The 17,038-nt window shown below is 46.1% G+C and overlaps 1 protein-coding gene across 1 annotated transcript in view; it reads left to right on the plus strand.

Annotated features, from left to right (window-relative positions):
• Positions 1-17,038, plus strand: part of CLCC1 (chloride channel CLIC like 1) — a 123,843-nt gene that overhangs the window by 77,458 nt on the left and 29,347 nt on the right. Inside the window, exon 8 of the mRNA XM_077452698.1 lies at positions 2,562-2,652. Coding sequence (XP_077308824.1) covers positions 2,562-2,652 — 91 coding nt within the window. The remainder of the gene's footprint in view (positions 1-2,561; positions 2,653-17,038) is intronic.

Here is a 17,038-nt window from a genome sequence, read left to right on the forward strand (position 1 = left end):
ATTGATCCAGAGGAAGGCGAAAAAAAAAAACCAGCAGAGCATGCTCCAATTTGCTACAGCAGGGGAAAAAAATTCCTTCCTGATCCCCCAATAGGCGATCGGATTTTCCCTGGATCAACTTTACCTATGTTAGTACCTAGTTATATTATGTACCATCAGGAAAGTATCCAGGCCTTTCTTAAAGCAATCTACTGAACTGGCCAGAACCACCTCTGGCAGGAGTCTATTCCACATTTTCACAGCTCTAACTGTGAAGAAACCTTTCCGTACTTGAAGATGAAATCTCTTTTCCTCTAGACGTAAAGAGTGCCCCCGTGTCCTCTGGGTTGACCGTACAGAGAACAACTCAACACCAAGTTCACTATATGGACCCCTAATGTATTTGAACATGTTGATCATATCCCCCCTTAATCTCGTCTTCTCAAGAGTGAATAAATTTTGTTCCTCTAATCTCTCCTCATAGCTGAGTTCCTCCATGCCTCTTATCAGTTTGGTTGCCCTTCTCTGCACTTTCTCCAGTTCCCCGATATCCTTTTTGAGAACTGGTGCCCAAAACTGAACGGCATATTCCATATCTTGACAATTACTTCGTGCATCCAGGTGGACTATACCTTGTTTTATTTTCAGGACAATTGGACTTTCATTTGGTGGTAAAGGGTAATGGATATTTCCTGATATAAAATTATTATTATTATTTTAATTTTTTTTGGCCGGTCAGGAAAGGGGGTGGAGACGAGCGAGCGCTCCCCCCCTGAACCGTACCAGGCCGCATGCCCTCAACATGGGGGATGGGTGCTTTGGGGAAGGGGGGCGCCCTGCGGCCCCCCCACCCCAAAGCACCTTGTCCCCATGTTGATGAGGACAAGGGCCTCTTCCCGACAACCCTGGCCGTTGGTTGTCGAGGTCTGCGGGCGGGGGGCTTATAGGAATCTGGGAGCCCCCTTTAATAAGGGGGCTCCCAGATCCTGGCCCCCCCACCCTATGTGAATGAGTATGGGGTACATCGTACCCCCACCCATTCACCTGGGGAAAAAGTGTCAATAAAAAAAAATACAACACAGGTTTTTAAAGTAATTTATTAATCGGCTCCAGGGGTCTTCTTCTGACATCGGGGGTCTTCTTCCGACTTCTCCACTCTGTTTTCCCTCTTCTCTCGCTCTCCGGCCTCTTCTCCCGCTCTCCGGCCTCTTCTCCTGGGCTCCTCCGCTGTCTTTTTGCAGCTCTTTTACTAGCAGAGAAGCCCGGTCTCCTCCGTCCTTCTTTCTTCTTCCCTCTTCTCTCTTCTTTCTTCTTCCAATGTTGAAACGGCGCTCTCTTCCGCTGTAATGGCTTGTGCGACATGCGCAGCGACTTATATAGGTATGGGGCGTGCTCACCGGGTGATGTCACACGGTGACCCCGCCCCTTTGTGGCGTCACAGTCCCGGGGCATGCTGGGACTGTGACATCATAAAGGGGCGGGGTCACGGTGTGACATGACCCGGTGACCACGTCCCATTCCTATATAAGTCGCCGCGCACGTCGCACAAGCCATTAGAGTGGAAGAGAGAGCTGTGTCAACATCGAAAGAAGAGAGGAGGAGGACGGAGGAGACCGGGCTCCTCCGCTGGTAAAAATGCTGCAAGAAGACAGCGGAGGAGCCTGGGAGACTACACCGGAGAGCGGGAGAAGAGGCCGGACACCGGGAGAAGTCGGAGAAAGACCACCGATGTTGTAAGAAGACCCCCGGATACATTTCTTTAAAAACCTGTGTTGTGTTTTTTTTTTAATTGACACATTTTTTCCCCAGGTGAATGGGTAGGGATACGATGTACCCCTTACTCATTCACATAGGGTGGGGAGCCGGGATCTGGGGGCTCCCGGATTCCGATAAGCCCCCTGCCCGTAGACCCCAACAACCAACAGCCAGGATTGTCGGGAAGAGGCCCTTGTCCTCATCAACATGGGGACAAGGTGCTTTGGGGTGGGGGGGGGGCCGCAGGGCGCCCCCCCAAAGCACCCACCCCCCATGTTGAGGGCATGCTGAGGACGGGCCAGGCTTCCTGACCGGCCAGGCTGCGTGCTCAGATAAGGGTCTGGTATGGATTTTGGGGGGACCCCCATGCCGCTTTTTCGGCATAGGGGGGATCCCCTTAAAATCCATACCAGACCTAAGGGCCTGGTATGCTCCCGGAGGGGGAACCCTTGAGAGCTCATTCTCTGGCCACAGCCAAAGTCGCCTGGCCTGGGGCGACTTAAATTCATGTTGTAAGTCGCCCCAAGTCGTGTTGAAGTCACTCCAAGTCTCGCTGTTATTCATACTCAAGTTGTGTCCAAGTTGCCTCCAAAAGTCGCGCTGGTAGTCGTGTTTCCCCTGTGTGAATGGACTCTTAGTGTCCGATTATTAAAAGTCAGCAACTGCACTATGTGCAGCTACTGACTTTTTTTAGTTTTTGCAGCGGTGGGCAGACCTCCGATTTAAGTTACAATATTGTCTATTGTTTAACTTTAATATCAGTTGTTGGGGTGTAATTATCTTCTTGTTGATTTTCTATAAATATGCATGTATATATTTTTTGTCAGGATGCATTTGCCGAACGACAGGCGAAATTAACAAAAATAGAAAATGATAACAGCTGTGGCAAGAAGATGACTTGGTCAGAAAATTTGTTTGGTGAGATAATCGGCTCTACAGTATAAAATAAAGAGTTTCTTTTGACTGGTAGATTTTACACTCGAGTTTAACTACTTAAACATCGGGCCAATGACAAAGAAATGATCAGTCTATCATTTTAATGGTAGGTTTATTTTAACAGTGACAACAACAACAAAAAATCCAGGAAAACTAATTTCAAAAAAGTTATAAATTGATTTGCATTTTACAGTTAGTTTTACCAGTTCCAGGGACCTATCGTATCCACATCCTGATGAATATAGTATAAAACAAAAAAAATCGGAGGAAACATTCATTCCTCTACAGTAAATATGACTTTTACGGATATGAGATTGTCACTGAAGTGAGCACAAAGACCAAATTGATTTTAAAATAGATGTGTGAATAACGTATGGCACAAAGCCAATGATGATACTTGTTCCCAACATGAGCATGGAAATGTTCTTAAGCATAGAGTAATCCAACGCGTTTTGCAGAGCTAGTTCTTTGCTTCTTCAGAGAAACTCAATATGCATCGATTGAATCAGATTCTGGCTGTATGTTATTTCTAGCATGAAGAGACTCGACCAACGCCCTACCATGTTGTCTAAAGTGTCAGAACCCAGGACTCCCTCTGACAGACATTGGATCACACCTTAGTGTAATCAGCGGGCACTAGAGCTGCACAATTAATCATCAAGAATCCTTATTGCGATCTTGACTAAAGTGTTTCACAATTCTTTCTATGCAAAGGATTCTGTCTGCTCTTCTGAAGCCACAGCCCTAAGGCCCCTTTCACACTGGGGCGGGAGCGGCGTCCGCATTAAAACTGTGCTATTTTTACCGCTGCTTTACCGTAGTTTTAAGCGGCAGTATTCGGCCGCTAGCAGGGCGGTTTTAACCCCCTCTAGCGGCTGAAAAAAGTTTAAACTGCCCACAAAGCGCTGCTTTGCCGCCGCTATAGCCACACTGCCCTTTTGATTTCAATGGGTAGGAGCGGTGAATATACCACGCTCCTTCACCGCTCCAAAGATGCTGCTAGCAGGACTCTTTAAACCGTCCTGCTAGCGCACCGCTCCAGTGTGAAAGCCCTCCAGCTTTCACACTGGAGTGAAAGGGGCCAGTTTTTTTTCAGGCGCTATACATGCAATATTTTTATCGCTGTAGTGCCTGAAAAATGTCCCAGTGTGAAAGGGGCCTAAAAGAAATGAAGAGAAAGTATAAACATTATAACACTTCGTCAATGGAATAGACTGTGTGTAAGAGAGAGTTTAACCACTTAAACACTAAACCTTTTTCCGACATGTGTTGGTTTCAAGTTAAAAACATTATTTTTTTGGCTAGAAAATTACTTGGAACCCCCAAACATTATATATATATATATATATATATATATATATATATTTTTTTTTTTTTTTTTTTAGTAGACCCCCTAGAGAATAAGATGCTGGTTGTTGCAATATTTTATGTCACACTGTATTTGCGCAGCAGTCTTTCAAATGCTTTTCTCTAATATTCACCGACCGACACAGCTCCTCTCTGTAACTAAATGGATTTGTTAGCCTGCCACTAGGAGAACTAGGCAAAAATTGTAACACAATACTCAGAATTGTCAGTACCTCCCAGGGCTAACAACCCTCCCTGCTGCCCCAGCAGACTTTTTTTGATGCAGGATTTATACTTTTGCGCAAAATGAAAGATCCTGGGATCTTCTATCAACTGCCGGCTGGGTGACAGGCAGGTTGAGTTATCCTTGTAGTCCCCCCAGTCCGGCCATCGATCGTGTACAGGTCGCAGCTAAGGCTCGGCAGGCCACGACATACCTCAGCTCCAGAGGTGGTTGGTGAGCTTCAATGCTCCGGGATATATGACCGGGCTACTGATGTCTGGATCACAATATACTGGGCCAGCAGCCACCCTGTTATTGCGCAGGAGTGGGTCTGTGATGGAATGTCTCCCAGCTCTTCAGGACTGGTAAGTACGGCTCTCCCTCCCTCGGGGGGTTGAGCAGCTGGGCATTCCCTAGGAGGTCGATTCGGGGGTCACCTCACCTCCCTCTCTTCTCTCCCACGTCCCAATTCCCCCCCCCCCGGGGGGCTGCATGTGCTGTGGGCGGTGTGTGTATGGGGATCGCTGGGTCTCTCACCTGTAGGGGGTCTGTGCGGCTTGCGATGGTCCTGGTTATGGTGTGGGGGGTCTCAAAAGGTGTCTGGAGGTATTTTTGCTGGTTGAAGGCAGCGCTGTTCTGGGATTTTTCTTGTCACCACATGGCGCTGTCCGGTGGCCATTTTGGCTGAGGGCAGAGCAGGTTCCCCTTGTGAGCCTCAGTGGCCATTTTCTATGGGATTTTCCTATTAGTTGCATTGGTGGCCGTTTTTTTGAAGCCCCAGTGCTCTTTTCACCGCAGTTCTCTTGTGACAGCATGCCATGTGCTATCACATGCTATTTCCTGTGTCCACTGTGTATACAGGACGCTGGATGGCCATTCCCTGAAAGCTGGTGCAAGCTCTGAAGATCGTTTCACCACTCTTTTCTACAGCTGCTGCCAACACTTTCTTCACTCTGCAACTGGGTAACCTCCTGGGGACTACAGGCACGGCTAGTAACCATCACAGAATATCAAATAATTATATTAAGAGGGGCCAGGCGCTACCTTTAGTGACTAGGAAGGGATGCGTGCAAGTATGTGTAAAGACATAAATATGTAACCACACATACAGCACCACCGGCTAGAAATTGCCGATAATTGTTGATGGTGGGACACCTCACCATCCACTAAATAGATGCAGGACAGAGGAGTAGGCAGAGCAAGTGACAAGCAAGGCCATATAATTTTGCCCCAGTGGTGTATAACAAAGTTCAATATTAATAATTAGTGTATACTACTGTCTACAGTATATTAAAAATAGCCCAAAAAATGGGTGGATATGCCAAGCACATAAGTACATGTATAAACACTAATATCAACTTATATAGCCATGTGCCCAATAAGCAGGTTGATCACAACAACAAGTATATAAACCTAGGTGATATTGTGCAAGCTTATAAGGTGCTAAAGATACACATATATATATAGATATAGATATATATATAGATATATATAGATAGATATATATATATATATGTAGGTATATATAACAGGAAGTGCTATGATACACAAAAAAGTGGTAAAAGCCACTGAGTGCAAAAATGTGCAAGAATGTGCAAAAGTTGCAAAATGTTGTGCAAGCAACCAAATATTATGATAACAGGTGAGAAAAAAACAACAAAACCAAAAGTAAGGGTAAAAATGAAAATAAAAATAAGAGGAAGTAAACCCTTCCAAACAACTTGGACCTATAGGTAAGCCTAGATTAAGGCTTACCTGTAGGTCCAAGCAATATCTCCTAAACCTATATGGTTTAGGAGATATTTGCCCGAAAATGGGCACCGCTGTCTACGGCGCATGCGCCGTAGACAGCGGCGCGCAGGCGCACTAAATGCGGCAAATCCAAGAATGGATTTGCCAAATTTGTCGACTCCCGTGCGCATGCGCGGGAGTGACGTCATCGCGGCTTCGCCGTATGACAGCAACGGAGCTGCGAGGCGCGACTCCCGTGCGCATGCGCGGGAGTGACGTCATCGCGGTTGCGCCGCTGTCATTGGTCGGAGCTGCGAGACGCCACCAGCAAGATGGACGCGGCGGACTACAGGGATCAGCGGCGACTTCGCTGGCTCCTGTGTCAGGTAAGTGACACATAATGAGCTACTATGCGATGCATAGTAGTCCATTATGCTTTACCTTTGCAGGGAAAAAAAGCAACCAAATATTATGATAACAGGTGAGAAAAAAACAACAAAACCAAAAGTAAGGGTAAAAATGAAAATAAAAATAAAAATAAACTTAATACATAAAGTCCATGGATAAATTCATATATAATCCAAATAAAGTCCTATGAACTGCAGTCCATAACAGGTGAGAGGTGTGTATCCTCAAATTCTTCAGGTAAGTGCAAGTTAAAGTGACTGGTGCTCAGATATATATAATTCAGGTGACTTCCGTGCTCACCCCCTCAGCTCCCCACTCACCAGAACTTTAAGCCCACGCAGGGCAGTCAGGCCTGTAGGTCTCAGACAGCAGGGACTGGTCCACAGAGGGAAGATCCAAAAGAAGGCAGTTATCCACTCTCCTTCTTTCTTGGTGCATAAGGAGGGCTAGTGTTGATAGATTGAAGTGTCCTCAGGAAGAAAAAAGGGGCCTCATAGTGTAGTAATTCCAGGTCTCAAAAGGTTAATTTTTTAAAACCATAAACTATTGGTTAGCACACCAGAGGAAAAATTTTAAAAACAAATGACATGACCCCTAGGAGGGTAATATACATAGACGGTACAGTCCCAGACAAAATAAATGATCAAAGTCTTTTTACAGGGTGATAAAAAATTGACACTGTAAAATTTAGACCATAAAAATATAAAATAAAAATAAAAAAAGGAAATAGAAAAAAAGAGGAGGAAAAATGAGAAGGGGGGTTGTATTTGCACATCTCTAATAAAAACGTATGTGAGCAGAGGTACTTCTAGATGAAACCGGTATAAGCAAGGGGAGAGGATCCTAGGTACAACTGTATTTGCTGTGGGGTCACGGTAAGATGACTCCTCTATTAGAGAAGATGTGCAAATACAACCTCCCTTCTCATTTTTCCTCCTCTTTTTTTCTATTTCCTTTTTTTTTTTATATATATATATATATATATATATATATATATTTTTTATGGTCTAAGTTTTACAGTGTCAATTTTTTATCACCCTGTAAAAAGACTTTGATCATTTATTTTGTCTGGCACTGTACCTTCTATGTATATTACCCCCCTAGGGGTCATGTCATTTGTTTTAAAAAAAAAAATGTTTTCCTCTGGTGTGCTAACCAATAAAGTTTATGGTTTTAAAAAATTAACCTTTTGAGACCTGGAATTACTACACTATGAGGCCCCTTTTTTCTTCCTGAGGACACTTCAATCTATCAACACTAGCCCTCCTTATACACCAAGAAAGAAGAGAGTGGATAACTGCCTTCTTTTGGATCTTCCCTCTGTGGACCAGTCCCTGCTGTCTAAGACCTACAGGCCTGACTGCCCTGCGTGGGCTTAAAGTTCTGGTGAGTGGGGAGCTGAGGGGGTGAGCACGGAAGTCACCTGAATTATATATATCTGAGCACCAGTCACTTTAACTTGCACTTACCTGAAGAATTTGAGGATACACACCTCTCACCTGTTGTGGACTGCAGTTTATAGGACTTTATTTGGATTATATATGAATTTATCCATGGACTTTATGTATTAAGTTTATTTTTATTTTTATTTTCATTTTTACCCTTACTTTTGGTTTTGTTGTTTTTTTCTCACCTGTTATCATAATATTTGGTTGCTTGCACAACATTTTGCAACTTTTGCACATTCTTGCACATTTTTGAATTTTTTGCACATTTTTGCTCTTATTGCACTCAGTGGCTTTTACCACTTTTTTGTGTATCATAGCACTTCCTGTTATATATATATATATATACCGTATATACTCGAGTATAAGCCGAGATTTTCAGCCTCTTTTTTGAGGCTGAAAGTGCCCCCCTCGGCTTATACTCGAGTCATCGCTGTCTGCCTGCTCGATCAGCGTGTCGAGCAGACAGACAGCGGCCATTCTATAATTCAAAAGCCGCGCCTCCGGCTCCGCCTTCGCCTGTGATAGGCGGAACACTGAATTTCCCAGCAGCCTGTGTTCCGCCTATCACGGACATCGTCTCATCCTCGTACTACGGACGAGGATGAAAGGATGTCCGTGATAGGCGGAACACAGACTGCTGGGAAATTGTGTTCCGCCTATCACAGACAGGGAGGCGCGGCATTTGAACAGGGGAATGGGCGCCGACTAAGAGCGGTGATCCTGGGACGGGACCGGACGGAGGCTCGGCTCGGGACGGGACCGGACGGAGTCTCGGGACGGGACCGGACGGAGGCTCGGGACGGGACGGGACCGGACGGAGGCTCGGCTCGGGACACAGGTAGGCTGGACACGGACACACACACACACACACACACACACACACACACACACACACACACACACACACACACACACACACACACACACACACACACACACACACACACACACACACGGATGGACACACACACACGGATGGACACACACACACACAGGGATGGATGGATGGACACACACACACACAGGGATGGATGGATGGATGGACACACACACACACAGGGATGGATGGACACACACACACAGGGATGGATGGATGGATGGACACACACACAGGGATGGACTGGCATATCTCACCCTCGGCTTATACACGAGTCAATAGGTTTCCCAGTTTTTTGGGGGTAAATTGGGGGCCTCGGCTTATACTCGGGTCGGCCTATACTCGAGTATATACGGTACCTACATATATATATATATATATATATATATCTTTAGCACCTTATAAGCTTGCACAATATCACCTAGGTTTATATACTTGTTGTTGTGATCAACCTGCTTATTGGGCATATGGCTATATAAGTTGATATTAGTGTTTATACATGTACTTATGTGCTTGGCATATCCACCCATTTTTTGGGCTATTTTAAATATACTGTAGACAGTAGTATACACTAATTATTAATATTGAACTTTGTTATACACCACTGGGGCAAAATTATATGGCCTTGCTTGTCACTTGCTCTGCCTACTCCTCTGTCCTGCATCTATTTAGTGGATGGTGAGGGGTCCCACCATCAACAATTATCAGCAATTTCTAACGGGTGGTGCTGTATGTGTGGTTACATATTTATGTCTTTACACATACTTGCACACATCCCTTCCTAGTCACTAAAGGTAGTGCCTGGCCCCTTTTAATATAATTATTTGATATTTGCCATTACTTGCGATCCTTCTTAGGACTGCAAGATATAGGGGTGGTGACACCGTTTTCTAGTGTTCTGTTAGTTTATACTGTGGTCTGCCAGTACCTCTATAGCGCGGTCTGCTTCCGTGAGACCTGTGTTTACAACCATCACAGAATGCCCCAGGGTGGTGAGTCTGGCGCTAGGAAGCCCCCCACCCCCTCGTGGCGGCAGCCGGAGGGTGGGACCTTCACTGTCCTAAGTCCCCTTTCAGGTGGCAGACAGGGTAGGGTCAGCATGGCTTCAGAAACTGGTGTTTCTTCCCCCGAAATCCAGGCTATTGCAACCGGGTCACCTGCGGATAGCGCTGTGCCCATGGACACCCTGACGGTGTTCCTTAACACTTTTGTTGCAAAAATAGAGGCGGTGCGTGAAAGGAAAGGTGCGCATAAAAGGCCCCTGCCCCCCCGTCCTCTGGGGAGAGCTCTGATGCAGACTCGGGCCCTGCTGCGGCTGGTGACCCCTGCTCTGACCTATCAGACAAGGTTGACCAGGACCATTCGGACAGAGGATGATTCCCCATCCGGGTCCGGGAGCGCGACAAAGCGCTTGTTGGAGCACTTATCACAGATGTGCGTGATACCCTGAAGATCCAGGAGCCAGCGAATCCCTCTGCAGATGTATCGGTCCCTTTGGGTCCCGCAAGCCAGCACGTTCACCTAAGGTGTTCCCGTATTTGACATTTATTTTGACAAGTTCATCTACAGGGAATGGGGTCGGCCACAAAGGACATTTTCGGTCCCCAAAAACATGGCGGTGCTTTACCCTTTTGAGGAAAGCCTTCTCAAGAAGTGGTCGGCTCCTCCGGTCGTGGACCCCCAGTATCTAGGTTAAATAAAGTAACCACGATCCCGGTTGAGGGGACTCCTGCATTCAAGGATCCCACGGACAGGAAGGCCGAGGCGGTGGCTCGTTCCTTGTTTACGGTTGTGGGGTCAGCCGTGCGACCTGTACTGGCATCTGCACTGGTGTCGCAGACACTGACTGAGTGGGCAAAACTTTTGCACCGCGAATTGGGAGAAAAACAGGCTTCCCCTGTCTGCGTGGAACTAGCAGACCAACTAGTGCAAGGCCTTAAGTACGTTTGTGACGCGGCCCTGCATACTCTCCCTCTGTTATCCAGGGCTTCAGTGTCAGCTGTGGTGCTGAGGCGCCTGATTTGGTTAAAATGCTGGTCTGCTGATCAGGCATCCAAGAAAGCCCTGACGGATCTTCCCTTCCTTGGCGACCAGCTCTTTGGAGCTTCGTTGGGTGACATTATTAAAAATGCCACGGGTGGTAAGAGTACACTACTCCCACGCCGCAGGCAAGGGCCCTCTTTTTCCGCTTACAAGCGGCTTTTTCGTCCGCCCTGTGCTTCGACAAAACGTTCCCAGCCCGACAGGATGTCCACGGACGGTCAGAAGCGTCCCTGGAACCGCAAGCCTGCGAACAAAAGTGCTACCACATGAAGGTTTAATATCTCGGGTGGGGGGTCGCCTTTGGGAGTTTGCAGCCCGGTGGACCTCCCGGTTATCTGACCAATAGGTCTGCGACCTGATTTCCACAGGCTACAAGATAGTCTCTCTCTTGGCAGCCAAACAGATTCTTCCCCTCCAGCATACCTGCAGCCCCAGTTCGCCGGGAGGCTATGTTAGGGGCGGTGAGGGACTTGCTGAATCAGGGGGTGATTGTACCAGTTCCGGAATCGGAACGCTTCCAGGGGTTCTACTCAAATCTGTTTGTGGTTCCCAAGAAGGAAGGGGCACGTCCGATCTTGGACTTAAAAGCCCTCAATCACTTTGTAAAAGTGCAGAGGTTTTCGAATGGAATCAGTTCGCTCAGTAGTCGCTGCACTCCATCGAGGGGACTCCCTGGCATCCTTGGACATCCAGGATGCGTACCTGCATATACCCATATGCCTTCAGCATCAAAAATTTCTGAGTTTGGCAGTCGGGGACACCCACTACCAATTTGGGCTCTCCCTTTTGGCCTGGCATCAGCCCCCCAAGTCTTTACCAAAGTACTGGCTCCAGTGTTGGCATTGTTGCGACAATGCGTGATATCGATCGTGGGTTACCTAGACAATCTCCTCCTGAGAGCATCTTCCGCCTTAGAATTAGAGGAGGATGTGGCGATCACCATGCAGACTCTGCGAGAATTTGGTTGGCTGTTGAACCTAAAGAAGTCGGTGATTGTACCGAGCCAGTGTCTGGAGTACCTAGGTTTATTATTGGACTCCAGGGAAGCGAGGGTCTTTCTCCTTTCACACACATTGCAGACTCTTAGATCTGTGGTCAAACTACTGATGAACCGCAAGTGGTCGTCGCTCTGCTTTTGCATGCGAGTACTGGGGCTCATGGTAGCCTCCTTCGAGGCAGTACCTTATGCCCAGTTCCACACCAGAGTCCTGCAGAAGGAGATCTTGACAAAATGGGACAAATCTCCTTTGTCCCTGGATCGGCAGATCCAGGTGAGCCATCCAGTCAGGGACTCCCTGATCTGGTGGTTGAGGTCCCCCGTTGATTCAGTCCGGAAAATCGTTCCTTCCTCTGAAATGGACAGTGATCACTGCGGACGCCAGTCTATCCGGCTAGGGTGGAGTGATGGGGATTCAGTCGGCTCAGGGCCTCTGGTCAATGGAAGAATTCAAGTTGCCGGTCAATCTGCTTGAATTGAGAGTGATCAGGCTGTGTCTCCAGGGGCGTCCGACCAGGATACAGTCAGAAAACACCACGGCTGTGGCGTATTTAAATCACCAAGGGGGAACAAGAAGCGCAGCCACTTCTCGGGAGGTCGCTCACATACTTCGGTGGGCAGAGCGACACGTTCCGGCCCTGTCGGCCATTTACATCCCGGGGGTGAAAAATTGGCTGGCGGACTGAGTCGACAGATGCTGGACCCAGGAGAATGGGCATTGCATCCGGAGATATTCAGGCGGTTGTGTCTGAACTGGGGCACACCAGATGTGGATCTATTGGCCTCCCGCCTCAATCGGAAGGTGCCGAGATTCGTGTCCAGGACAAGAGATCCGTGGGCAGACGTGTCAGACGCGCTGGTGGCACCATGGGATCAGTACCAGCTGATCTACGCCTTTCCTCCACTAAAACTGTTGCCATGCCTGCTGCACAGAGTGGAAGCCGAGGGGATTCCCAGTAATCCTGGTGGCCCCAGATTGGCCTCAGCGGCCCTGGTACGCAGACCTAGCGCGTCTGGTAGCAGACGCTCCTTGGCGGCTGCCGCTGCGAGAGGACCTCCTATCTCAAGGTCCAATCTTTCACCCTGCTTTACCATCGCTGGTTTTAACAGCATGGCTATTGAGAGCCAGGTGCTGAGGAACTGGGGTCTTTCGGACTCTGTGATCCTGACTATGTTGAGGGCGCGGAAATCTTCTTCACGGAAGATATATCATCGTACCTGGAAGGCCTATATCCCCATGTGTGAGGAGAAAGGGTGGCATCCGCGATCCTTTTCTATATCCAGGATCCTGCTGTTACTTCAGCAAGGTGTAGTTGGCATTGAGCACCATTAAGGGGCAAATTTCAGCTCTGGCTGTCTTTTTTTTTCAGCGACCCCTGGCGTCTCATTCATTAGTGAGTACCTTTGTTCAGAGGGTACGACATGTTGTCCCTCTGGTGCGTCCACCGTTACCTCCGTGGGATTTGAACCTGGTGTCGGCGCTTCAAATGCCGCCATTTGAGAATATCAGGGAGATTCCCTTGTTGACCCTTTCACAGAAGGTGGTTTTCCTAGTGGCCATAACATCGTCCAGGAGGGTTTCGGAATTGGCGGCCTTGTCCTGCAAGTTGTCTTATCTGGTCATCCACAGGGATAAGGTGGTGTTGCGTCCACAACCGTCCTTTCTACCTAAGGTGGTCTCGGCCTTTCATATCAACGAGGACATTGTATTGCCATCGTTGTGTCCTAAGCCGAAGCACCCCAAAGAGGTGGCCCTTCGCGCTCTGAACATTTTTAGGGCTCTAAAAGTGTATTTGTCTGCCACAGCTCCCTTTCGGAAGTCAGATACTCGCTGTTTGTTTCGGTGGCTGGTCCAAAGAAGGGTATGGCGGTCTCGTCTGCCATCATTTCTAGGTGAATCAGACAGATTGTAGTACAAGCCTACGCCTTGAAGGGGCAGGTGCCCCCCTTTCCGGTCACGGCCCACTCTACAAGGGCAATCGGAACGTCTTGGGCCTTACGACACCAAGCTTCGGCCGCCAGGTGTGTAAGGCGGCGACCTGGTTGTCTGTCCATACCTTTACCAAGTTTTACAAGGTAGACGTCAGTGCATCGGCTGATGCCTGTTTTGGCCGCAAAGTTTTGCAGGCGGCCGTGTAGTTGCAATTGAGATTTGTTTCCTGGTTTTTCGATAAAAACGCAGTACTGTTAATGCACTGTTGCATTACTTCCGCAAAATGGTTGCGGTGTTAGGGATCTCTCCTGTTGAGAATACTTGGTTATATGGCGCTTTGTTTTTCTGTACACTGCTTTTTTTTTTTTTTTTTTTTTTTCCATGGCAAGTGTTTATGATACACTATGCTTTAGGTAACATTTACATTTACTTTAAATGTTGTGGAAAATTCCATATGGACTTTATATATTCTAAGCAGATATAATTTTTTCCAGTGGTTATCTCAATAATTCTTGGAATCTGCATGAATAATTTCACTGTGTTGTTTAGGGGTTGACAGTCTGGATTTAATGCTGATACAGGAATTTATTTTCTCACAAACAGCTAAATAAGCAATATTATTTGACACAAATTTCATATTCGTTTTAAAGTGTGAGCTTGGCGTTGTCAGGAGACGAGCACTTAATAATGTATAGAATTCTATGCTTGATTAGCATGTGCGGGAGTCTGGGTATGTCAGCTCTGCAAATGAGATGTTCCTCCAAGCAGCCGGATTTTTCAGAGTTGCACAAGATCTTGCAAGCCAGCAGGATATCCATGACGGCCAGCAGCAGGCAGGGTCTGTTCTTGTTTTGGATGAGGACGGTGCTCCTTCCAAAGGATCTGTGAGATGAAATCATCCCTGGCCACCTGCACCTTCAGCCGTCCTCATTTTCTGGCCCCAGTCAGCCTGTCCTCTGGTCCTGGGGATGTGGAGAGCACTGGGTGGGAGCTTCTAGCATTGCTGGATATTGCGTGCCCCTCTAGTGCTCAATGTATCCAGTGACATCAAACACTGCTTTTTTTTGTGGGTTTAGTTTCACTAGTTCCCACTTGCCATGGTGGATGAAGTTTTAATGCTGTTTTTTCCCACCCCTCATTTGGCACTGCTTGGGGACGTCCCATTTAGTTACATAGAGGAGCTGTGTCGGTCAGTGAATATAAGAGAAAACAGGATTTTCGTACTTACCGTAAAATCCTTTTCTCTGTAAATCACCGACCAACACAGCACCCACCCCTCCTTTCTCTGTTATACTGCTTGTTGACGTACTGAGTCTGCTGGGGTAGCAGGGAGGGTTGTTAGCACAGGGACCGCCCCCTGGGCGGTACTGACAATTCTATGTATTGTTACAATTTTTGCCTAGTTCTCCTAGTGGCAGGCTAAAAAACCCATTTAGTTACAGAGAGGAGCTATGTCAGTCGGTGAATTACAGAGAAAAGGATTTTACGGTGAGTACAAAAATCCTATTTTTTTTTTATTTTTTTTTATTACTTTAATGAATTAAAAAAAAAAAAATACAGTATAGTGAGCCCATCTTTTTTTGTATAATGTAAAAGAATTTACGTTGCGAGAATCGTGATCTTTTTATACTAGGAAAAAAATAGTGATTCTCATTTTGCCCAGAATCATGCAGCTTTAGCGGGCACCTTTCACATATCATAACCTTACCCAGTGTCACCAATCAACGCAGGAATGGAATCCAATGTCTGTCAGATCAAGTCCTGGGTTCTGACACTTTAGACTACATGGTTGGGCGTTGGTCCGGACTCTTCATGCTGGAAATGACATACACCTGAATCTGATTCAATCGATGCATATTGAGTTTCCCTGAAGAAGGGAAGAACTAACTCTGCAAAATGCATTGGATCGCTCTATGCTTAAGAACTTTGCTCAGGTTGGGAACAAGTATCATTATTGGCTTTGTGACATACTTTATTCACATATCTGTGTTTTATGATGTTTTTATTGATGTTTATAAATAAAAATGGCATTTTAAATAAATTTTGTCTTTGTACTCACCTCAGTTACCATCTCATATTCTTAAAAGTCCTATTTACTGTATGAGAAAGAATGTTCCCTCCCGTTTTTTGGATTTACATTTGATTTGCATTTTAATGAGTGAAATAAGTATTTGACCCCTTCACAAAACATGACTTAGTACTTTGTGGCAAACCCTTTTTGGCATTCTTGTAGTTGGCCACCAGTTTTGCACACATCTCAGGATTTTGTCCCACTCCTCTTTGCAGATCCTCTCCAAGCCAGGTTTTGAGGCTGACATTTGGTAACGTTTGGTAATTTTCTATGGGATAAGGGTTTAGAGACTGGCCAGGACACTCTAGGACCTTAATGTGCTGCTTCTTGAGCCACTCCTTTGTTGCCTTGGCCGTATGTTTTGGGTCATTGTCATGCTAGAATACCCATCCTCCACCCATTTTGAATGCCCTTACTTTATATGATACAAGGGGCCAAATTACACAGCACAAGCACTGTGCTGTCATACATTATTTATTTATGGGAATATGATCAAGTTATTTTTTTGGTGGGTTACAACTACTTTAAAAATCTCCAAAAGCAACACATTATAAATCTTTACAGGTTACCAATTTCGAGTTACACAGGCGATCTGGTTCTAGAATTATTGCTCTCACTAGAATGTTCGCAAAGATACCTCACGTGGGGGAACACCATTTACATATGTGGGCTTGACCTATGTGTTTGCCTTTGCAAGCAGGGACACTTTAACCACTTCAGCCTCGGAAGGATTTACCCCCTTAATGACTAGGTAATTTTTTTGCAATATGGCACTACGTCGCTTTAACTGACAATTTTGCGGTCGTGCAATGCTGTACCTAAACAAAATTGATGTCTTTTTTTTTTTTTCTTAATTTTCCCACAAATAGCACTTTCTTTTGGTGGTATTTGATCACCTCTGCGGTTTTAATGTTTTGCGCTAAAACAAACAAAACTGCCAATTTTGAAAAACACAATATTTTCTACTTTCTGCTATAATACATATCCAAAAAAGAAATGTAAAAAAACTAATTTATTCATAAGTTTAATATGTATTCTGCTACATATTTTTGGTAAAAAAAAATAATAATAATAATAATCGTATATTAAGTGGTTTGCAACAAATGTTGTAGCATCTACAAAATAGGGGAAAGATTTAGGGACTTTTTATTGTTTTTACTAGTAATGGCAGGGATCAGCTTTTTTTTTTTAGCAGGCTTGAGACCTTGCGGCAGACAAATTTGACTCTAAGTGACACTTTTTGGTAACCAGTGACCAATACAGTAATAAATGCTATAAACATGCACTGAT

Source organism: Lithobates pipiens, unplaced genomic scaffold, assembly GCF_037356315.1.
Source record: "Lithobates pipiens isolate NorthernLeopardFrog02 unplaced genomic scaffold, aLitPip1_a1.2 Scaffold_23, whole genome shotgun sequence".
Taxonomy (NCBI): Eukaryota; Metazoa; Chordata; class Amphibia; order Anura; family Ranidae; genus Lithobates; species Lithobates pipiens.